A 23,356-nucleotide genomic window follows, 5' to 3' on the forward strand; every position below is an offset into this window, starting at 1 on the left:
AAGCATGGGACTCACCTGGTTCTCTGTCGCTGGCTGGCACTCCTCCAGCCGGACCCCAAATGCCCTGGGGGTGGCCTTCTTGTTCTTCTTGATGATGTTGATGCCCCAGGGTGTTCTGGGGGCAGCAGCATTGTCATCTGGGAGAGGCAGAGAGAGCCAGGGTGAGCTAGGAGAGCACAGGAGGGATCAAATGCCCTCAGAGTCACATTCACACATTGGGACATTATGGAGACTCCATCACAGAAGCAGCCAGGATGCTGAGGGGGATGAGAAGTCCCATTCCACAGAAGAGGGGCTCAGGGCCATGTAAGGACTGCTGTGGGCCTCAGGACCAAACTGTGAGGTGTGACCATGAACCAAAGATTCTGTTATGACCAAAGGAAGAACTTCCTAACACCCAAAAGTGTAAAAAGATGGCCAAAGCCGCTTCTGGAAAGAGTGAGCCTCTCACTCCAAAGGCACACAGGCAGAGGCTGGAAGGCCCGCCTAGCATGCGTGTTATGGAGGCCCAAGCCAATCCAGCCCTGAAACTCTGAGAGCCCCTGGGCCCTCCCAGACATATGTGGAACACCCTCCCCTCCATGCAGACCCACAGGCCCCCCACACATACCACCCCTCTCAGCAGCCACCTTCCTACCCTTGCTCCCTGCAGGTTGGTCCTGAGTCCTGAGGCCACGTGCCATACTCTGCTTGAGAAACTCAGACTTGAGGCCCCCCAGGCCCCGAGAGCCTTTTGGGGAGGAATCAGCTTTGGGCCCAGAGCTATGGCTGCAAGGGAAAAGGGGGAAATAAGGGATTTTTATTTGAGGTAGCCCAGCATGTCACCCACCCTGGCCTCTGGCCACTTGAGACCTTCCGCCCATTTGAGCCAATCCACCCATGCCTGTCTGGCCCTGGAGACCCTCAATGCCCTGCCTGCAACTTGGAGGTAGGCCAAGAGAATGTCCTCTGCCTGGAGTTCCCCACCCCAACCACAGCAGGAACCACTTTGTGAGGGGTGGGCCTCACCTCACTTTGCGGTAATCATTAAGCTTCTTGCTGATCAGAGCTTGGTTGGCACAGCCAGGGTCCTAAGAAAGAGAGGAGAGAGTAGCCACGTCAGAGCCCACAGCCCACCCACCCTAGGGCTATTCCTGGCCCTATCTCAGCTTTGCATCCCCCTCCTCTATCTCCAGGTACACAGCACAGACCCTGCAGTGAGAAAGACCAGGGCTGGACTGCTGGGTACCCCTCATCAGTTATGTGACCTTGGGTATGACACTTCTCTGAGCCTCAGTCACCTCAGTGATAAACATGAGGGACTAGCAAGGCACATCAGGGTTGGGTGCAGAACTGTGCACATGGCACTCATCCAGTCCTGGTGGGCACAGAGGCAGCATCCCATGAGGCACAGCTATTGCCATAATGAAGATGACTTAGGGCCCCCGACAGTGCCCTGCTGGAGATGGCCCAACCAGGCCTCCAGAGTAGAGGCCCAGACATGAGGAAAGATGCTCTCCTGAGGAGGATAGGGCCAGTCAGCAAGAAGACATGCCCTTGGTGAGAAAGGCTGTGGCCCTTCTGCACTAATGCCCCTCTCCCATGACCAAAGCAGACGGCCACCTGGACCCAGTTCCAGGCACACTTCTGTATTGGCAGAGACTAGCCTTACCTCAAAGCCCAAGACCCCACCTAACTAGGCAGGAGTGTCCAGGCACCTGGCCCAAGGGTGCAAGGGGAATGGAGACTCAGCTCAGGGCCATGGAGAGAGGTGATAGCTAGCTACCCAGGACAGCTATCCCAAGATTTCTCCCCAAATCCCTTCCAGAGTGCTAGGCTTAACCCCTGTCCACTTGCAACCAAAAGCTGAGCTTCCTGGCCTAATGGAAAGTTGCTCTGTTCATCCCCTGCGGATGAGTGGATGAGCGATTGCGTGCGCAGGAGCACCTGTTCTACTATGCTCCATGAGACTCCGCCCCCAGGCGACTGAGACAGGCTGCGATTGGCCCGGAGCTGCTCTCTTTGTGCCAGAGGCTGCCCTAGGGGGTCCCCACAATAATAGTAATTACTATCACCACTGCTGTTAGTCTCGCTACTGCCAGTCACTGCCCAGGAGGACGCCAGGTGCTATGAGCCACCGTTGGTGCCCTTCTCACACCAAAATCCAGATGGCCAAGGGGAGGACGCTGGCTAGCCCCTCTTTCAGGAGAGGGAATGAGGCTCAGAGGGGTCACCCCAGGTCACAGCAACTGAAAAGCAGCCTGCCCTCCCTCGTGGCCCGGTGGGGGCGCCCGGGCCTCACCTCGCCCTCGGCCCTGCTGTTCTCCCGGATCGCTCTGATCCAGCCCAGCATGTCATCCCGGTCCTCAGCCTGAAAGAGATATTCACAGAAGTCAGCGGTGGTCAGCCGGAACACGTGCCTCCTCTTGGTCTCGCTGTAGGAGATGTCCACCAGGCAGGAGCCGATGCAGACGGGCGCCGCCTCGTCCTCACCTGCGCCGGCCGCCGCAGCCCCCGCCGCCGCCGGCCCGGGCTCCCGCCGCTCCTTGCTCAGCGAGAGCGAGCGCGCCCGCAGCGCGGCGTACACCCGCTTCCACTGGCGCAGGCCGCTGCCCGCTTTCTGCAGGGAGACACGGGGTGGGAGAGAGATGGCGAAATGTGAGAATCAGGCCTGCCCTCGGCCCCTAGCAGCAGGGGCTGCCGACTGCGAGGAGGCCGACTCACCCCCCACCAGAAGGCCCGTCCACCTGCCTGCCTCTGCGCAGCTTCCCGCCCACAGCCCGCAGCTCTGCAGCAGCTCCACCTGCCCAGCACTCTCAGCCCCTCGCAGGACCCCAACCTCCCCCCTCTCTAAACAAGAACACCAATACCTGGCTCTGTAAGGACACGTAGGCCCCTACCCAGCACCACCCTCAAATAAAATTCTTGTCAAGCCATTCCTGGTCCACACCCCAACCTATACACCCGCCCTTCAAAGCAAAACTGGTCCAGAGCAGCCCACACGCTTGGGGAGCTGCTCTTCCCACTTCTTTGTCTCTCACTCAAGACCTCACTCCGTGTCCGCTGCCCAAAAGCTGCTCTCAGGGCCACCCAGGACCACCAAGTGGCCAGTCAGTCGCTGTGGCCAGCCCTGTCTTAACCTGTCAGTGACATCTGACACTGCTGGCCCCGCCTTCCCTCTCAAGGCCTCTCTGGGCATCCAAGATCACCAACCAAGTTCCCTGGTTCTTCCTGATTCTGTTGGCTCCTTCTTATGCTCCTCTATGGCCCTCCCCACTTCCTCCAAACCTTCAGTTCTCAACCAGGGCAATCACACACCCTCCAGGGACATTTGTCTGGAGAACAAACGTGGGGGAAAGGGGCATGGCACTCAGTGGGTGGAGGCCAAGGATGCTGCTAAACACCCCACCACGCACTGGACAGCCCCCCACAACAAAGCATTGTCTCTGGCCCAAATATCAGCAGAATGGAAGGTAGAGACCTGCCCTTCAGATGAGGAGCTCCTGAGCTTCTCCTGGGCCCTCCTCTCCTTGCACGCCGCTCACAGGGCCACTATCCACGCCCTGGCTTTAAACTCAGTCCATCTGTTGGTGGTTCCAAAATGTCTAGCCCTGGCCCGCCGTCTGTCTGCCCCAGCCTGGTTCTGAACTTCCCACAGCCTACTCAGTGTCTCCACCTACAAGTCCCACAGGCACTTCACACGCTCTCTGCTCACTATGACAGGGCACGTGACCCAAACACTCAAACCTGTTCTCCACCCGCCCCCATCTTTCCAGTTCAGTCAATCCACCCAGTTGCCTGGAAACCTGGGAGTTGCCCCTGACTCCTCCCTTTCCCTCGCCCTTGACATCCAACTCATCAGAACGACTGTTCAGCTTCCAAGAGTGTCACACATGGCCACTTTTTTGTTTGCTTGTTTTGCTTTGTTTTGAGATGGGGCTCTCACTATGTTGCCCAGGCTGGTTTCAAACTCCAGGGCTCATGCAAACTTCCTGCCTCAGCTTCCCAAGTCGCTGGGTCTATAGGTGTGCACCATTGCGCCCGACTTGTGCTATGGCCTTTGCCACAACCACTGTGTCCACGTCATCAACAAGTCTCCTCTAGACCATAACAAAGACTTTCCAGGCCCCACTCACCTCCTCAGCCCACTCTGTAGCCCTTAGCTGCATGGTCGTTTCCAAAGGTGAAGGAAAGGATGTTTCTCCTTGTAAAACATTCTCTCCTGAGAGCATTGAACCAAACTGAAGGTCCTCTGCAGTGTGGTCCTACCCCCACCCCAAACCCACTCACAAGACACAGGACTTCGACAGTGAGCCGTCCTGTGTTTCCTTTTGGAGGGACCTTTTTGCACTGGCAGCTCCTTTTCCCTGGGCCCCTTCCTCTCGTTTTTCTCATATGTCACTGCCTCCTTCTCACCCCTCAGATCTGAGCTCCAAGATAATAGACATCACCTCCTCAATGAGGCCGCCTTTGGCCATTTTTTTTTTTCTAAAGGCACTCACCCCACACACACCATCTCTCCCCACTCACTTTCTCTGAGCACCTACTCCGATCTCAGCTCATTCTGGTTTCCAGTTTCTCCGGTAAATGGCAAGCTCCAAGGAGCAGGGAGCTCTTCTGACTCCTCACCTCCATGCCTCACAGCCCAGAGCCCAGAGCCCAGGGCTTGTTGCAGGGCAAGTGCTCATCAGTATTTACCAAATCGATGGTCCTTGGCACAGCCTGAGGGCAGGTGCTCCATCAGACCAAGGCAGGGTGACTCCCCTAGGGTTGATCCCAAGCTGCAAGCCTGCCCAACATCCAGCACTGCTGGGCCAGGACAGGGACATTCAAAGTAGAGATGGCAGTCCTAACAATAAAATTACCAGAATTCTCCTCCAGTAAGGATTTTAATGTTAAGAATGAGGTGGAACCAAGACCCCCCCCCAACACCATCAGGGGACTAAACCAGCTGGATGACTTTGGACAAGTCAAGCCCCCTCCCTGGCACCAGTGTCCCTGAGTATAACTGAGGGTTATGCTGACAAGCCTCCATGGCCACATCCAGCTCAAATGTCAGCTCTACAGCTTAAGGATGTGTCACACCCTCCCCATACTGACAGTCAGTGGTCTTTGCAGGAGGCTGAGAACTGGTGAGGGGGTGAGGTGGAGGGTACACGAGGAGGCTGGGATTGCTGGAGCAGATGGCATCAGGCCCCGGACAGACGGAAAGCCTGAAGCTGACTCAAAGACCCTTCCCCTAACTGCTAGGTCATGACACCAGGAGACAAGCAACGTTGGGTTTTTGCCAACAAGGGACTAGAAGCCCCTATCCTCTAGAATTGGTCAGTGAACAAGAAGGGGCCAGTTCCCAGCCCTGCCCAGGAAACTCTGAAGCTGGGTTGCCAGGGGCCCTGGAGCTGGGGACAGAGCACCTGGGAGGAGGAGCCAGCTGCTTTCAGGAGGACACTCAAGTGGCTTCTGAAAGGCTTTGTCGCCACAGCTCCTCTTGCTCACCTCACGCAGTTGCCCCTGCCCCCTCCCAGGTCCCCCCTCCTGGTCTAACTGCCATCCTGCTGGCTCTTTCTGGTTTCCATGGCCTGCCCCACCTCCCCACCCCCCACTGTCTCTCAAGGCTCAGATGGGTCCACTGCCTTGTTTCCCTGTTCCTACTGCCACAGGCACCTGTGTACACAGGATAGACAAAGGCCCTCTCCAGGGGAGCCTCCCCAGTGTCACTTGTCTCCTAAGAATCTCTGTGCCCAGGACATCTGTGCCCAGGACACCTTGGCCGGCCAGGGTATGTCCCCAGGGCCCTCAGACTTCACATGGTCTCAACAGAACCCCTTTCCCCAAACTTGCTCCTCAAATGCCCAGTGGTCAGGGGAGGGTCCTAACACCCTCCACCTCTCCCACAGCCCAAGCCAGGAAGCCAGGAGCCACCTGCCTCCTCCCCTCCTCCTCCTTCCTCTGCACATCCAGGTCATCAGCAAACCCAGGTCACCCTTCCCTTAGAATCTCTCTTTAAATGGTCACCTTCTCCTGACCCAATGTCTGGACTCGAACAGGGCCCTTGCTCACCTAGATAACAGTAATAACACTGTCTCCTGTCACAGACACAACTGTTGTCCCCTATCTCCCCACTCCATGCCCACCTTAAACCCAACCCAGGCATTCCCTGGGTGTCTGGCCCCATGTGCTTTGGCAACCACCCAACTCCCCACCTTATCTCCCACCTCCTGCCCTGGGCGCTCCAGGCAGCCTGCTCCAGCACACCTCCCGCCTCTCCCCCAGACCCGCCAAGAGGGCGTCTAAGCCCAGGCCACTCCTCCCCGTCTCTGCAGCATGGATTCATGTCTCATGTCTCAGCCCTTTGGAAACCTGCCCCCACTCCCACCCTACCCTGCAGAGGCCTCTACACCCCCCCCCCATCCTGACAGACTAGACACTTGTCACTATTTGGCAACATGAGTTTTCTCTGCTGGATGGTCATGAACCCTGGGAGGGCAGGGCTGGGAGGGCTCCCTCACCCTAAATTTCTAGAACTTCAACAGAGATCCCCAAGTAGAGGGTGCTTAGTGCTCACCAGCAGTAAGTATCAGACCTGCCTGGACCATACGTCACACTCCATCCTCACAATCTCCCTTGGAGTAGAATAATCTGTCCCCATCTTCCAGATTAGAAAAGGGAGGCACAGGGTAGTTAAAGGGGTGCCAAAGCCATATGTTTGATAACACGGCTGGGCAGGAATTCAGAGTCTGTCTCAGAGCTCATGCTCTTTCCAAGGGACCACAAGATCCCCAGGGGCAGGGTGGACAATTCAAATCCCAGCTCTCAATATCCACGGGTTCCATGCCCAAAGATTCAACCAACCGTGGATCAACGATATTTAAGGAAAACCTGTGTCTATACTGAACATGTACGGGCTTTTTTCTTGTCATTATTCCATAAACAATTAGAGTGTAACAACTATTGGTATAGCATTTATATTGTATTAAGCAGTATAAGTCATCTAGAGGGAATTTAAAGTGTTTGGGAGCATGTGTGTAGGTTATGTGTAGACACTACTCCATTCTATATAAGGGACTTGAACACCCCTGGATTTTGGCACTCACAGAGGCGCTGGACTGTTCCCCTCTGACACCGAGAGACCTGTAATGGCAGGAAGGCAGAACAGCAGCTGCCAGGTGCAGGTGCTGGGTAAACCCGTAACTTCGATCAGCTAATTTAATCCCCAGCGACACATTTAGGAGTGGAGATTACTGTCAACTCCACCTACAGATGAGGACACTGAGTCACAGGTGGGTGAGTCCCAAGCCCTCAGAGTAATATGCAGTGTCATCGAGAGTCAAAACTAGGTTTGTCCTAACCACTCCGCTGGCTGTGAGCAGGTAGACTAGAGAGACAGCTAAGGGCTGCAGAAACCACCTTCTCTCCTGGCTTTTTCCCAGCTCAGGGCACCAACCTAGGCTCATGCCCCAGGGAGCTGGGAACCACCTTCTCTCTTCAGGCTCTTACCTGTTCTCCCTCCAGCACTCTCCCTACCACCTCCCCAAAACCCTCAGTACGCACCCCCCTGTCTCTCACCTGGATCTCTGCGTTGGCTTTTAATGATCTTCTTGCCTCCAGGGTGGCCCCTCTATTATTTGTCCCCAGGAAACAGTCATTTTAAAGCTGCAACTCCCTCCCTGAAGAGCCCCAGGGATTTTCAATTGCCTTTAAGATAAAGACTGAACCCTCTGCAGGTCCCAAGAAGCCCTGAAAAGGCTGGCCTCTGTTTTCCTCTTGACCTCAACTTCCCTATAAGGATCATCTTGGCCTTGGCTCCTCATTTTTCATGAGCCCCAGTGGCCATTTGCAGGGTTATCTGCCAACCAAGGATCATTCAGGATGGTTTTGGTAGTACATCATTTGATGAGATCCATCCCACAACAAAGACCTCCTCTCCCGTTAATCTCTTTTTTTTTTTAATGAGTTCTTTAAGTACTCCCCCCACCCAGAATCCTTCCCAGCATCTAACCTTCATCCTTCATGCTACAATCTAAGCTGTTTGGTTTTTTTTTTTTTTTCCTGGCTCCAAGGGTGGTGCAGGGCAGGTAGGTGTCGAGGAGCTGGAGAGTTCCACGGGAGCCAGCCTCCATCCGCCCCCCAGCTCATTCCTCCGCCCATCTCACCTTCCCCTTCTTGGTGAGGATCTGCTTATAATACAACCAGCCTTCTCTTCTGATATCGCTGAAGGTTGCATCTGAGAGGTCAGAGGTTGAGTGTCGCTTAGAAGGGGCGTCAGCATCTTCAGAAGTGCCCCAGCTATCCAGAGACTGCAAGGACACAACAGAGGGCAATTTAGGGTGGCTCCCACAGTACCAGCATCTCAGGAACCCCATACAGCACTTGCAGCCACCAGGGCCTGGCGTATGTCCGGGTTACACTCTGACGTGCTGTAACCCCAGAGGCCTTGCTTCCTCTCTCTCTGGGCCATTTGTGTTGAGGTCATGAGACGTAATGGAGAAGCCAGAAAGGAGGAAAGGCTGTGTGTGACACGCCACCAGACCACATGCCTCACCACGCTAAAAAAGCCAATCTGGAACCTCCTTTAACTTTACAGCCTAAAAGGAATTAAGGAAACAGAGGAAGAGATCGTGTCAACAAGGAGTTAAGTAAACAGGGGAAGTGGGAACATCAACAAAGACTGAGTGAGAGGAGCAGGTTGCCATGTCCACAAGGAGTTAAACAGAGGAAGCGATAGTGTCAACAGGACTCCAGCATCAGAAGTGACATGTCAAGGGAGAGTTAAGTAAGCTGAGGAAGTGATAAAAGAGTAAGCCAGGTGGCAATATCTGCAAGGTGTTGAACTAACCAAAGATATGAGAGTTTGAGATCACAATGGCTTTTCCAGTTCATAAACAATCAAAGAGTTACAGTCCAGGCACGGTGGCGCACACCTGTAATCCCAGCCGCTCAGGAGGCTGAGGCAGGAGGATCAAGAGTTCAAAGCCAGCCTCAGCAATTTAGCTAGGCCCTAAGCAACTTAGCGAGTCCTTACCTCAAAATAAAAAATAAAAACGGGGCTGGGGACGTGGCTCAAGTGGTAGAGTACTCGCCTAGTACATGTGAGGCACGAGGTTCAATCCTCAGCACCACATAAAAATAAAATAAAGGTGTTGTGTCCATTTATGACTAATTATATATATATATAAATAAAGGCAGGGATGTGGCTCAGTGATACAGCACCCCTGGGTTCAATCCATGGTATTCAAAAAATAAAAAAATTTAAAAAAAAGCAGCCACAACAGACCAGATCCTTTGTCTTCCCGGGCGTAGAGGGTGGCAACTCCAGCCTCTCCATCAATCTCACTGGGTCCCCTGAAGACACCACGAAAACAACAACAGTGCCTCTGGGCAGGCACAGTGGCAGGTAATAGGGGGACCCAGCAGGAACAGTGGAAGTCCTGCCCTCGGGAGCTCATGTTCTAGCTTGGGAGCCCAGCTGGTAAGAAGACAGGGGGGGCTGGTAATGCCCCAGTGCTGAGGAACACAGTACCGCCAGGGGAGACGTGAAATGCCAGGGGCGGAGGCTGAAAGTTCAGAGCAGGCCTAAAAAAATCTGGAGGAGAGTGAAAAAGTGAGTCACACAGTCAAGGGGAGATGAGAAAGGGGCTCTCTGGGGGAAGGGCGATGACAAGAGCAGTGTCCTCGGGTGGGAGGTGCAGTCTTGTTAAGTGATGACGTTGCACGAGGAGGGTGGGTCACACGAGTGCTGGGACAGTCAGGGGTGCAGGGAGCAAGGAACAAGGAACCAGAGTGGCTCATTTCAGGTCACAGGAGGCACAGGCCTGGAACCCATGCCAAGGCCTCCAGTCCCCCCCAACACCCTCACACACGCACACACTCGCGCACTCTTGCTGCTCACCCCATCAGTAAAGAAGCTCCGAAGCATCCGCAAGCTGGGTACACGGTTTGGCAGGCGCCTGGGGAACAAGGACCGAAGGTGAGGGTGTGGGAAGCACAGGAAGGATCTCGCTCTCTTGTCACCCACCAGACCCCAAGGTCTAGCCTCAGGAGAAGATGGCCAGGGTGGCTATGGCGGCCCCACCCACACCTAGACAAAGCCTCACCGCAGTGCCCGGCCCTCGTCGCGGAAGGTGTTGAGCCCATCATCACAGGACTTGGAGCGCTCCGTGGTGATGGCCAGCAGGTATGAGGAACGGCGGCCAGCCTTGATACTGCCTGCAAAGCCACCCACGTCGGGCCTCAGGTCAGAGGGGCAGCAGGTCGGGAGTGTCCCTAGAGCCCTCCCTCTGGGCCAGGCCAGGAGGTGACTCTCCCCATGGGGCCCCAGATGGAAGAGAACAGACACCAGGCCACAGGCCCAGCAGAGGCCTCTGGGGACTGAGCAGCTGGGGAGATGGGTGTCGGGGAGCAGGGAGCACTCACTGCAATCCTGGGAGTAATGGCGGCCCAGGGCAAAGGTGAAGGTTGGTGAAGACGGGCTGGTGCCCAGGACAGGGGCTGAGTTCATGGCACTGGAGACCACTGCAGAGGCGGGGACATGCTTGGCCTGGAGGTCAATACTGGGGCTGGTGGGCTCATCTGTGCATGAAGAAAGGGAAATGTGAAGGTGGCAGAAGACCGACCTGCTTGTCCCACCCTGGTCTTGCCAACCCCGGCACCCTGTGCGTCAGGCTCAGAGCACACTCACAGGCTCCACAAGCACTGCAGGCCGTGCTGACACCATACCCACTGCCCAGGGTGACCGGCCCACAAGACCGATTAGGGACTCTCTCTCCTCAGCAGGGGCTGAGCCTCTGCCTCATCTGGAGGACACCTTGAGGTGGGAATGAGCCGCCTCCTTAGAGCAGGTTCTGAAGGCAGAGTCAGTATTCCCCCTCACAGTGGAAGCTTCAGGGACTTCTGTCTCCCCATCAGACTCAGGGTCTCTCTGAAAGCATGAATTGTGCCTCCCCCAGGTCAGGGGTGTGTCTACCCCTCATACTGGGAGCTCCTCAGGGCAGAGGCTGTCTCTCCCCATCAGACCCAGAATATAGGACAGCTGCCCTCAGTCCCTCGGTCTTCCCTGGCTGACGGCTACAGAAGGCATCTCTCCACCCTGCCTCGGGCCTCTAATCCCTCACTCCCTCAGCTGCAACCCGGCATATCCAAAAAGTCCCTGACTTCCTGCTCTTCCTGCCCCCCATTCCCAATATGGGGGTGTAGCCTTCACTGTCTCCCCTGCTCTCAAGGTGAAGTCCAAGCCCTGACAACTGACAAGACATCTTGAACCAGAAGGCTGCAGGAAGAGCATCCTGCCTTTCCCACCCCAAGGAATTTGCACATTCCCGTCTCTCTCCCTGAACATCCTTCCATACACTTAACTCCTCATCCTTCAAATCTTAGTCAAAATGTCCATTTTCCGCTGGGTGTGGTGACACACACCTGTGATCCCAGTGACTGGGGAGGCTGAGGCAGAAGAACCTCAAGTTCAAAGCCAGCCTCAGCAATTTAGCAACTTAGTGAGACCAATCTCAAAATAAACAATAAAAAAGGGCTGGGATGTGGCTCAGTGTGGTTAAGCGCCCCTGGGTCCAAAACCCCTGGTACAAAAAAAAAAAAAAATCCCTTTTCCAGCATTCTCTCTGTGCCTACCACACCCCACACAGCCCTTCCCTGTCCTCCTGGACTCCTAGACCACACCCATCCCACCTCTGGCTGGTTCTGTCTGACCCTCTAGCCCCCAGGAGACCCTGGAGCCTAGCTCAGGGCCAGACACAAATATTCGTTGGAAAGATGGAAGGTAAAGGTGAGGAACAAAGAATGAAAGATACAAAGGAAACATGGAAGCAAGAAGGAGGAGAAGGGCAAGGAAAGAATGGCAAATGAGTGGATAAAAAGGAGAAAGGAACAAATGAATGAATGAGAAAAGGAAAGAGAGGGAGGGAAGGAAAGAAGAATAGACAGATGGAAGGAAGGAGAGAGGTGGGAGAGCGGATGGAATGGTGGCTGGAAGGATAAATGAATGGGAGGTAGAATGGAAAAAAGGATGAAAAGGATGACAGAAGAGTGGATGGACAGAGGGTTGAATGGACAGGAAAACACAACATCCTATCAGCACCTAGCCCAGAGCCTTGTGCCTGGTGGCCAGGTGGGTGGGGTACAACAGGACACGGACAACCGCCCGCACCCTTACTCACCAATGAAGGGGATGGAAGCCAGGGAGTCTTCAGTAGTGGCCAAAGGGGTCACCTTCCTGCCTGGGCGCTCCCCTCGCCCACTGGCCTCTGGCTCCGGGGACTCCTCCCCAAATCCAAGGTTCATTTGTCTGGCAGGAGTCAGCTGGACCTTGCGGCCTGTTGGAGGCTTCTGCCTCAGTACCACCTCATCACGGCGGTCCTCAGCAGGAGGCTCCAAGGCCCGGGTGTGGGGTTCTGGCCGGACAACCCTGGGTGGTTCCGAGGCCTCTGGTGGGAACGATGCAGGGGACTGGGCCAAGTTGAAGGTGGGCAGTCCCCCAAAGGGTGAGTCCCGGAAGGAGAGTGCATGCAGGAGGCCAGTCCGGCGCTGGAATGACGGGCTGTAGCTCCGGTACCCAATGTACCCAATGTCGTCCAGGCCCTGCAGGCCAGGTGGGGGTGGAGCCTGGGGTCCCGACAGGTCCCGAGTCGGGCAGGCAGAGGTACGGGCAGATGGACGCTGGGAAGCCCAGCCACAGCGCTCAAGGCGAGGTGACACCAGTGCTCCTGGTCCCAGTGCCTCAGCAGAGTGGGTGGCCCGGCTCAGGTAATCATCTGAGCGAGCTCGATGCCAGCCCTCCTGGCCCAGCTGGCTCAAGGCATCCTGGGAGGTGGAGCAGGGCCACGGGCGGTGGGTAGTCACGTCCTCCAACCGATCCTGGGAGGCACTGCGGGCCCGGGGTGGCATGGCTGGGCACCGTCTCTCCCCCGCCCTGCGGGGTACCTGGTTCGACAGCCAGTGTGACAAGGCCTGCTGGCACTCCAGTCTGCTGGGGGGCACCCGGCTGCCAGGCTCTGGGAAGGCACGGGATGTCCGGGGCTCCGAGGGGAGGTGGGGGAAGGCACCAGGGCTGGGGCGGGGCTGGCTCATCCCCAAGGAAGAGTGGTCCAGATGGGCACGGGTGGCAGGTGGGACACGGGGCCCTGGGTCGCTCCAGGCAGCAGGACTCCGAGGGTCACTGGGCAGTGCTGAGATGGGCTCAGGCACCATAGTGGCCCAGGCAGACGCCCGGGCCGGCGGGGCGTAGGTCTTTCGAGGGTAGCAGAGTGGGGGTGGCTCTGGGATGCTGCGGGCCTCTCCAGAATATGGCTCGTTCCCCTTCAGGTAGGCGTCCTGGGAGTAGGCCTGGCCAGAGACACAGAAGCAGGTGAGCACAGCCAGGCAGGTCCCACTAGGCAGGGTTTCTGCAACTCTAGGAGGTCCAGGTCTTCAGAAGGGCACTGAAGGGAGAGAACTAAACAGGGGCATGCGGAGTGGGTAAGAGCAGGAGGGTGGGCTGGAGAGCCCAGGGAGGACAAAGAAGAGGCCTTGGAGACAGAGACATACACTCTCTCCAGAAAGAGAGCTGGGATTTCTCTAAGACTTATGACGAGGACAGACTTTAGCCGTAAACTGTTTCTTGGGGTCCTCCCACCAGCCTGGCCACTGCCTCCTCCCTGCTTCTTTTATGTTCAGTGATGCCCACAGCCCCTTGGGTGGAGCTGGGAAGCCCCAGTAGAGACCAGTCAAGGTGGCAGATGTCAGGGAAGAAAGCAGGCAGAGGGGTGTGTCCACGGTGGGGTGGGCTGCGGGTGGGTGGAGGCTAGAGAGCCTGAGGTCCCTCTAACCCTTGGATGGGGAGCTAGGGAAGGCTCCTAAGCCACCAGGGTAAAGATGAACTTGCCCATCTCCTGCTCCCTCAAGACCAGCTTGGAGGAGAAGCCCGACTGGCTAAGGGGCCTCAGGCCACCTTCTGCCACCCCTAGGCCTGGAATTTGGCGCTGGTTGCTGAGGCTGACGCTGCATTGCTGAGGAGTGACAGGGCTGGCGCCTGGGCCGGACCAAAAAAGGAGGCGGCCCCCAGGGACAGCAGCCTTGTGGCCCTGGCCCAGCCCAGCCCTGGATGAGCGACCAGGGGCCTATCCCAGGGTGAACTATCAAAGGAGGGCAAACCCAAACACACACACCGCACCACAAGGAGACACAGGAAGACACACACCCCGAGACACTCGCACAGCCAACACAATGAGACACACACACACACATAACTACCCTCCAGTCCCAGACACAAACATCATGTGATGAGGACCAGCTAACCACACCCCCGCACACTCAGCCCCTCCAGCCGGCACACACAGGGCTGGGGACACACATACCTCTCCCTCCTGCCATCCTGCCGGCTCCTGGGGCTCCTTGCATCATAGCGGCAGCGGCAGCATCCTGCCGGCCCTGCGCCCCCCGCCTGGCTAACCCCACCCCACACACAGCTGCTGCTCTGGTCCCCTCTGCTGCCCTCCCAGCCGGCCGGCGACTCCCCGGCCCCCACCGGCTCTCTAGGCGGGCTGGCAGGAGGAGGGAGCGAGGGAGGATGGGTGTGGAGGGGCTGAGCTTGGCTGTGGCGTCAGCAGCTGCCGCTGCCTGATTGGCCTCCAGCCTTGGCTCCCAACCACAGGAATGCCTGGGCCCCACCCTCTGGCTGGCCGAGATGGGGGCGGCTAGTGGAGGCCCCCAGATGCTGACATCTGGGGCTGCCAGCCCACTGAAGACTGGATAGCAGAGCTCAAGACTTCCCACTCTTTGCCCCTGCCAGCTAGTGGGGGGTGTCCCCCAGGTCCCTCCCTTTGGCCCTTTCAAAACTGGTCTCGCCTCAGCCTGGGGGAGGCTGGACCACTGAGATTTGGGGTGAGTCACCCGACTCTCTGAGACCCCATTCTTTTCTCCCCTTCCCCAAGAAAAGCAAGGGGACAATTGAGGTCAGGGGTGGAGGCTCCCGGAGGGGCATGATGCCAAATGTGACACTGTGATTACAGTGATTATAAGAGCATGTCCAGGGCAGAAGCCAGCACGGCGGCGCCCAGGCCTTGGGGCTTGGCCTTAAGCCGCCCCTGGGGGGCAGAGACCTCAGGGGCAAGCAAGCTGGCATCTGGCTGGGACCCATAAGACCAGGGAACTGGGCACTGGACAAAGAGGACTGCCCTGGGTTCTGGGCACAGGACTCCAGGTGTGCTCTATGCAGCATCTGTAGCATCTCCCATGGTGACCAGCTCTGTGTTGCACTCATTCCAGGTACGCTGAGGTGGGGACGGGTCAGAATGCACATCCCCAGTGTACAAATTTTGAGTTTCTTATTTTATGTTATTTCTTGTGGAGGGGGAGATGGCTGGGGATTGAACCCAGGACCTTGAGCACACCAGGCAAGTACTCTACCACTGAGCAGTCTCAGCGTGTCAATTTTGGATCCTGCAATATTGCTGAGCACAGGTGCTTGAGGTGGGCTGGGCATGTTCGTGGATATACGTGTTGTGATAACACGCCAGTGGGCATTTGTGTCATGGGGGCAAGAAGTCCAAATATATACATTGTGATAATCAGCAGTGTTTGTGCCGCAGGGAACAGAGGTGCTAGTAAGTGTGTTGTGAGGTCTTGAGCATTAGGCAGAGGGACTGTGGCAGATAGTGATGTTGAGGGTGGACTGAGGTGGCACTGAGGATTGTCTGTATTGTGGCCTGGGCCTGGAGGGGTACACATGGCATACTGCAAAGTATGGTGTGTTACAGGAAGGGTGGTACTGTGCAGCTGTGTTGTGTACCTGGTATGTTCTGCTTGTGTATGAATGGTGCCCACGACAAGGGTGGAGTGTGATAAGTGCACTGGGGGGGGAGGTATTTGGTGTGTGTATGTGTAAATGCCTACAGAGATACTCTCACTTGGGGCCAGACAGGGAGGGACATGGGCAACAGGCGTCTCTCATAGGAGCTAATAAGAACATGCCAGTCTGGCAAAGCCCGCCAGGCCACCCTCCTTCCAGATACCCTGGCAGCAATCCTGCCTGCCAAGGCCAGCACCTCCCCTCTCCCTAGCTCAGAGCATCCCTGAATGAAGCAACAACAAGCCCCAGCCCAGGGATGGGCCTGGCAGCCCCAATTGGGCAATGTCAGGCTATGTTTCCTTCTGTCTTTCACAGGGGCCAATGCAGGAGTGAGGGCCCAAGGAGAAGGACCATATGCTGTCTCTGGCCTCAGATGCCTCCATGCGGACCACAGCCACAGGACTCACCAGCTGGAGGATGTCCTCATCCTTGGGCATGATGGACAGCTCCAGGGTATCATCGCTACAGAGACAGGGCAGAGGGTCAGGCGAGAGGATCTGGGAAAACAGGATTCCTAGCCCACTAGGACCAAGGGGGTAGGGTGGGCTGGGATCTCCTATGGAAGGAGGAAGATGGGGGATGCTCACCTATTCTGGATCAGAGCTATGACCTGGGAGTAGGTCTTCCCAATGACACTTTCCCCATTCACCTTCACAAGCCGATCTCCTGTGGACAAGGAGTAGGGACTTGTGTAAGAAGCCAAGGGGTATCAACGGCCCCATTGACTACCTCTGTGCCAGGTATGGTTGACAATGGGAGGACAGGGCCTCCCCAACAACTTGGACCCAAGAATCCCACCCTAACCACAGTGAGGGTACACTGAGCCAGGGAACTAGGACAGCTCACCTGTGCGAAGTCCCGCCCTGTGGGCAGGGCCATCATCCTTCACATTCTTGACAAAGATGGTATCCATGGGCTCCAGGCGGTGCCGGGAGGAGAGTCCTGGTGGGCATCAGCCAGGTTAACTGGGGGTGGCTGCTGAAGGTCACACCCATGCACAGTTACACACACACAGAGAATGTTCACATTCACATGGACACAAGCATACACAGACTCACACATCCACAGGACACTGTGAATAGGGCCACAGATGTAGAGCCAGACAAGAGGCCGCAGCAGGAGAGTGAAAACTTTCAAGGACATGTAGAGAAGCCCCTTAAATGCCCACCACATCTCTGTCATGTTCTAGAAACCAAGCTACCTAAGAAGTGGAGATGTAGTCTTTGACCTTCCAGAGCCCACTGTCTACTGTCTACTTAGGGAGACACAGTCTTTCCCCTCAGCCCACACACACACACACACACACACACACACACACACATGTCATAAGACAAACCAAAGGGTGCCGTGTAAAAGGCCCACATCATCAGGTCCTGAAGATATGGGCACGCATGCACATACCCACCCACCCACCCACACACACACACAGAGAAATGCCCACACCACAGGCCTAGGGACACACCAACACATCTCCCACCCAACCACCCCTTCCCCAGGGTTGGGAACCCTGGGGGCTTGGGGGCGCTGCACTGCAGCTACACTCTGCTATTTGTAGGCCTGTTCTAGAGCAGCTGACTCCTCCCCCACAGCCTATGTCTTCCTTCTGACTCAGGAAGACAGTGTCCCCACGGCTGCCTGCAGAAGCCCAGGGCAGGGCAGGAAGTCTGCCTGCTTAGGGAGTTGTGCCTTAAATACTGGGGGGAGCCTGGAATCTGGCAAGGTACCCTTGAGGTAGCAAGGGTGACAGCAAGGGAGTTCAGCCCCCATCTAACAAAGGTTTCACCCCCCGCCCCTCCTTCCAGGACCTCACTCTATCCACAAGGAAGCATTTTTTCTTGGTGTACCCTACCACTGGTCCCCAGGTCCTGCAGTCCCACCTGGGCCTTGGTCTGTGTTGAAAGCAACTAGAGGGAGGACCGGGGCTAGGTGGCAGGTACCCATCTGCCATCCACGGTATCAGACATCTGCAGAAGGGACAGGCCCACAGGGAGATGGGTATGAGGAAAGAGAGAAGGCAGAGGGGGAGGAGAAGAGACCCAGAGTAGGCCAGGCCAGGAACACAGGAAAAGAGAAAGACAGGAACATTAGTGGAAGTGAGGCAGATGGGGGGACTGAGGGGAACAGAAGGGAAATAGAAGTTGGAGGCTGAGTCCAGCCAGCCCCGCCCCCAGGCCTCCTTACCTCCTCCTCCTCCTCCTCCCCCTCTTCGACCTCCATTCTCTTCCTCCTGCAAGGAACAGAGAAATGGGTGTGGCCCTGGTTTTAGCCCTCAGCAGCAGGGACAGCTCAGGGGAAGGCCAGCTTCACTGGGTGGGCCCCTCCAAGCTCCCCCTTATCTCCTTTCAACTAGCTAGCAGCAAGCGGGTGGGAGGGCTATCAGCTGGAGTGCCAATTTACAGGCCAAGTTCCCCAGAAACATGCTAAACCAGCACTGGCCAATCCACCACCCCAGCATCCTAGCTGTCTGGGACCCCCAATCCACGCAGGACCCATGTCCCCTTCCCTTGGGAAAATCCAAGGTCAAGGGAGGAGGTTCCACTCACTCAACACAGAAGACCCAGGCAGACCCAGATAAGTGGGGGTGACAAGTGCAAACAGTGCTATCGCTCTCAGAGAATGGGGCAGAATGAGCAGGAAGGACTGATTAGCAGTTCTCTGGGAGAGGGGATCTTAAGACAGCTTTGAGAGTGGCAGGGAGAAAGTGTTCTGGGGGAGGGGAATGGAGTGTGCAATGCTTGGTGGCAGGAATCAACAAGCACAAGTGAGGGCTGGATCCACCAGGTTAAAGGAGAAGGTCAATACCAACAAGTGACAGAGATCAGACTAAAACATTCAGGTTTGAAAGGTGAGAAGAGGGAACTGGTGAGGGTGCTTTTGTGGAAGAGAGTGGGTACCAGCAGGGCAGAGAATTCTGGTAGCTAGGTGCGGGGGGTCCACTGGGAGGCCCTGGGAACCAAATCCTGTGGAAGTGACAGGGCAGTGGCTTTGGGGAAGAATTAGGACTGAGGGAAAGGAGGTCAGAAAGGCCAAACAAGCAAAATATGGCATTTCAGAGCTGGATTGGGCCTTCAGCCCCATCTTGTCCGACTCCCCACAGATACACCCATTTGACAGACAACAGGCTGTGACTTGTTCAAGGCCAATCAGAAACTCACTGGCAGAGTCAGAGTCGGAACCCAGGACTCACTGGCACCCAGCCAGGACACAGTGGGCCGCAGGAAGGCCACTGGGTGCTGCTGGAGAGCAGGTCCTCTGCCCTGCCTCCTCGGTGGGGTACATGCCAGCTGATGTGAGCTGACAGCAGAGGGCCAGTGGCAAAGGCAGACGGATGCGTTTGGACGGCTGGGCTCCCTGCGGGCTCCCAGGCCAGCAGCAGGAAGGTGGGGAGCACTCGGCCTCCTCCTGCCTCCAGGCCAAGGGCCCCTCCCAGCCCTGTGCAGGTTCTGGAAAAAGGATGGAGCCCTCCCTCGTTGGTCCTGCCCCTTGTCTTCCTCCAGGGGAGGAAGAGCTCACCACAAGGACTATTGCATGTGCTTCTGCTGCTGTCACCCCTCAGCAGGGTCCCCTGGGAGAAGGTGGCAGGGGCCAAGAAGAAGGGAAGGAAGGATGGGGGTTCTGGGGAATTACAGGGCTGGTGTTCTTGTGCTTCAAAGTGTAGGGCAGTGCCACACACCATTGCCCCCACCTCTGTGCCCAACGCAGCTTCAGCCAATAATGGCTCTGCAGGCACCCCAGATTCAGGCATGAGTGAGAGCTACACAGTGACACGTGCACATGCTATGGATTCACAGATCCTACACGCACACCAAGAGACACACGTGCAAGTTCATGCCCAGCACACCATGCTCACACGTGTGCACAGAGACATGGAAGCAAACAGTGAAATCCAATGCCTTAGTTCTCTGGCAGGTGGGACCAAGGTCCCCAAGGGAGAATCCCCCAACAGCTGTACAGGCTGATCTCAGCCCTGGGGGAAGGGGAGAAAGGGGTTCATTGACTTGAACATAAATCTGTCTCCCCCTCTACAAGAAAAGAGGAGGAAGAAGGGGCAGGGCCCTGGTGCCAAGCCCTGGTTGCTGCCTAGATCTCCTTCTACCCTCTTCCTCCATTCCTATGCACTCTCCAGGCCCTTCCCTCTCAGCCCTCAGCCTTGGGTTGGACTGAGGGGGCTTGGTTTCTAACTTGACATTTATATTAGGGTGAGAAGAGCTCCTAGTGATCAGGGCAACATATGCCCTAAGGTTAGTGCAGGAGAAAGAGCCAGGGAGGAGAGACAGCCTGGAATGAACCCACAGTGAGTTGGGAGTTGTACAAGGACTAAAATCCTGTGCCACCTTCCCTTTCCAGCATATAGAGCTGTGGCCAACATGGGTCTGGGGCATTCTGGGAGGGGTCTCAGAAGTGTATTGGGCCAGGCGGGCATGGTGGCACCAACTGTAACCCCAGTGGTTTGGGAGGCTGAGACAGGAAGATCACGAGTTCAAAGCCAGCCTCAGCAATTTATCGAAGCTCTAAGCTACGAGCAAGATCCTAAGCTACTAGTAAGACTCTGTCTCTAAATAAAATGCAAAAAAGAGCTGAGGATGTGGCTCTTTGGCCACATCAAAATGTGGATGTGGCCAAATGTGGTTAAGCACTTCTGGGTTCAATCCCTGGTATCCACCCCCTCAAAAAAGGAAGTGTGTTGAGAGATAGGTTCCTTGATGGCACAGACTGGGAATAGGGACAGCAGACCCAGGTTAGAAACAAGAATCCCAGGAACTTCATCTTCCCAAGGCATCTCTTCACTTTCCAGAGACCAGGTCTGGGGGTAGGACAGAGAGCATTATGGCTCCCCACCATCCTTTTTCCTGAGAAGACCCAGGTCACAGTGGTTAGGAGCTCTGACCACTGTCCCATGGTACAAATGTCCCAGCCCTAGCAGGCACAGCCTCCCAGCAGCCTTCCTCCCAGGCCTCAGCAGAAGGGAGTCAGCAGTCCCAGGAAGGACTTCTTCTCTGAGAGGGACTAGTGGGCAAAGGAAGCACCCTCCCCATCAAGCTTCCCAGGGACAGTGAGGACAGTGGCAAACTGGGCATACCTTTAGGCTGCAGTGCACGGCCGACTCGGGTGGGTACACGATGAAGTGGCGCAGGGTGAAACCAAAGCCATCCTGGAGACTTTTGTGCAGCAGCAGTGTCCTCGGCCCCTGCCAGGGGAGGGGGCGCCCAGGAGAGCACCCATCTCGTGGGCCCAGAGGCAGCTGTGGGAGCACAGGGAGACAGGATGAGTGCTGTGTGCCCAGCCCTCAGACCTCTGCACCCTGCCTCCAGCCCAGGACCTGAGAGGGAACGTCAGGGTCTGAAGCCCCAGAGAGCCTTTCTGCCTAACCTCTTCCTACCCCCCCACTCCTTCCCCTCCCACCATCATCAGCCCAAGAGTTCTTCCTTGTTTTCACCTCAGCCTCCTCTTGATGCCTTTACCCCTAGGGGAATAACTGGCTGTAAACCAGGCCTTCATTCAGTTCAGCAAACATTTGATGAGCATCTACTATGTACCAGGTGCTGCACACACAGCCTTCCCGCGCAGGAGAGGCCTGCTGCTGACTGAACAGTTGCAACTCTCACACACCCACACATACACACAGACATGGGCACATACAGACATGCACCTACACACACTGACACATACGCTTGTGCAGACAGAACATGCCACAAACACACAGACAAGTGCACCTGCAAATGCACACGTGGATGAGCACACATATATGCTTACATGGACATACACACGGGCACATAAGCACAGTCTTACTCATGCACAAAGCACAGAGACACACAGACACACAGACATATATGCTTCGGGAACACATGAGGACCAAGAGTTGCAAGAGAACAGACGGGACATCAGACAACTGAAGGGACTTCCTGAAGTCCCAGAGTCCAGCCCACAGGCCTGGCTTATTCACAGGAAAGTGGTGGGGGCGGAGGAGGGGGTTCCCTCTTCCAACCTGCTAAAGCACTTGGGATTCCCTAAGATCTGAAATCAGGGCTTTAGTGGAGCACAAGGGGCTGTTTCTGGGGCAGAAGGCAGAGGAGGACAGACTGTCTGAGGAAGACTCCCTTCAGGTCTTCTTCTTGGACACAGAGACCAGTGGGTGATCGGAGGGCATTAGAGAAATTGCACAGGGTGACCAAATGGAGATGAAGGGAGCCAAGGAGAAGCTGCCACAGGAAAAGCCAGGAGGCCTCCCCCTGCTCGCCCTCCCTCCCTCATCAGTCAGCTGAAACTAACTGTCACCCCTCAGCCAAAGCCCTAAATAGCAAAAAGCCTCCCCCTATACCCTTAGCAGCCCTCGACCTCCTCAGCATCCTCAGTAGTCCTTGGCTCTAGCAGGAGCCTGCACTAAGGGAAGAAAGACTGGGGGGTCTGGGGACTGAGGAAAGAAGCCCCCCCAGTTCTGGGGAAAGTAGGTTGCACTTCATTGTAAAGCTCCCTTTCCAATAGCTGGAGGAAGCCCCCAAAACACCTGCCACCCCAGTGCAGGTATGCTAAGAAGTTCATCCAAGCCTCAACCCACCTTCCTGTTCACACATCCCATGTGTGAGGCCCAGCCAGCACTCGTACCCAGCCCTTGTCCCAGATGACAGAGCCAGGTAGAAGGTACGAGGAGGCTGAGTTTCTAACATGTGATCTAATACGAGATGTGATACAGTCTGGCGCAGACTTGGGGTGGTGAGCTCCCCATCCCCAGAAGAGTCCAAGCAAAAACTGGACCACCCCACTACAGGAAGCCAGAGTCAGACAGGAAATTCAATGGTGTCCCATCAGCTCCTACTTGTCACTAAAGCCCGGTCTCCTCCACTGACTCCCACACCCCATGGGGGTCCAGGGAACAAAGAGAAAATTCTTTGGAAATTCTGCTCTCTGAAATCCCCTGGATTTCCTATCTCTGCTGAGCTGGCAAGGAACTGATCAGGGAGAGAAGAGGACCTGGGGGACCAGCCCCTCCACTGCCCCTCCTACAGAAACCCCTGTTCCTCCCCAGTGTGGGCGGCCCCCTGCCCACCCCTCACCCAGGCTCAGAGCTGAGGCTGTTTGCAGGGCCCATTGTTTTGCTAGTGTCCTGGATTAAGGTTTAAGCCACCAGCTGCCCTGGTGATGAGAAGTGGCTGGGACAGGTCCCCACACGCCCCCCGCCTCTTCCCCTGTACATATCCTGCCTGGAGCTGCCAGCTGCCTGGGGGTGCCACTCCCTGGGGGCACCTGCCTGTAATCCAGGACAGTGGGCTTGCCTTCTTCTCACAGTTCCCTTCTAACCCAAGCAGAACTGGCACCCCCTCCCTTATCTCTGCCTCTCTCTTTCCTCTGTTCTTTCCTTCCAGGCCCCCTTCCTCCACCTCTTCCAACTAGGCCCCTGGGAATGTCAGTAATCCCCCTGCCACACCCCAGCTTGAAGAGGAGACACCACAGACCCAGCTAGAACGGGCAACTCCCCTATAGGAAGTTCTTCCTTAGATTTAACCACAATCCTTCATGCATTATACATACATATTTCCTCTCCTC

At 56.1% G+C, this 23,356-nt stretch overlaps 1 protein-coding gene across 5 annotated transcripts in view; it reads right to left on the reverse strand.

Annotated features, from left to right (window-relative positions):
* Nucleotides 1-23,356, reverse strand: part of Arhgap23 (Rho GTPase activating protein 23) — a 72,963-nt gene that overhangs the window by 26,918 nt on the left and 22,689 nt on the right. For 3 of the 5 annotated variants that reach the window (XM_077110452.1, XM_077110451.1, XM_077110453.1), the window contains exons 2-15: nucleotides 20,895-21,056; nucleotides 17,996-18,041; nucleotides 16,661-16,756; nucleotides 16,402-16,480; nucleotides 16,222-16,276; nucleotides 12,147-13,311; nucleotides 10,393-10,548; nucleotides 10,074-10,185; nucleotides 9,869-9,926; nucleotides 8,133-8,276; nucleotides 2,282-2,599; nucleotides 1,009-1,070; nucleotides 638-768; nucleotides 16-137 (exon numbers count right to left, since the gene is read on the reverse strand). In XM_077110452.1, the coding sequence (XP_076966567.1) occupies nucleotides 16-137; nucleotides 638-768; nucleotides 1,009-1,070; nucleotides 2,282-2,599; nucleotides 8,133-8,276; nucleotides 9,869-9,926; nucleotides 10,074-10,185; nucleotides 10,393-10,548; nucleotides 12,147-13,311; nucleotides 16,222-16,276; nucleotides 16,402-16,480; nucleotides 16,661-16,756; nucleotides 17,996-18,041; nucleotides 20,895-21,056 (2,706 nt within the window). Of the gene's footprint in view, nucleotides 1-15; nucleotides 138-637; nucleotides 769-1,008; nucleotides 1,071-2,281; nucleotides 2,600-8,132; nucleotides 8,277-9,868; nucleotides 9,927-10,073; nucleotides 10,186-10,392; nucleotides 10,549-12,146; nucleotides 13,312-14,321; nucleotides 14,398-16,221; nucleotides 16,312-16,401; nucleotides 16,481-16,660; nucleotides 16,757-17,995; nucleotides 18,042-20,894; nucleotides 21,057-23,356 lie in introns of those variants that run through there. The other 2 variants (XM_077110454.1, XM_077110455.1) reach the window with 2 other exon arrangements.

The sequence above is a fragment of the Callospermophilus lateralis genome, chromosome 11, assembly GCF_048772815.1.
Source record: "Callospermophilus lateralis isolate mCalLat2 chromosome 11, mCalLat2.hap1, whole genome shotgun sequence".
Lineage (NCBI taxonomy): Eukaryota > Metazoa > Chordata > Mammalia > Rodentia > Sciuridae > Callospermophilus > Callospermophilus lateralis.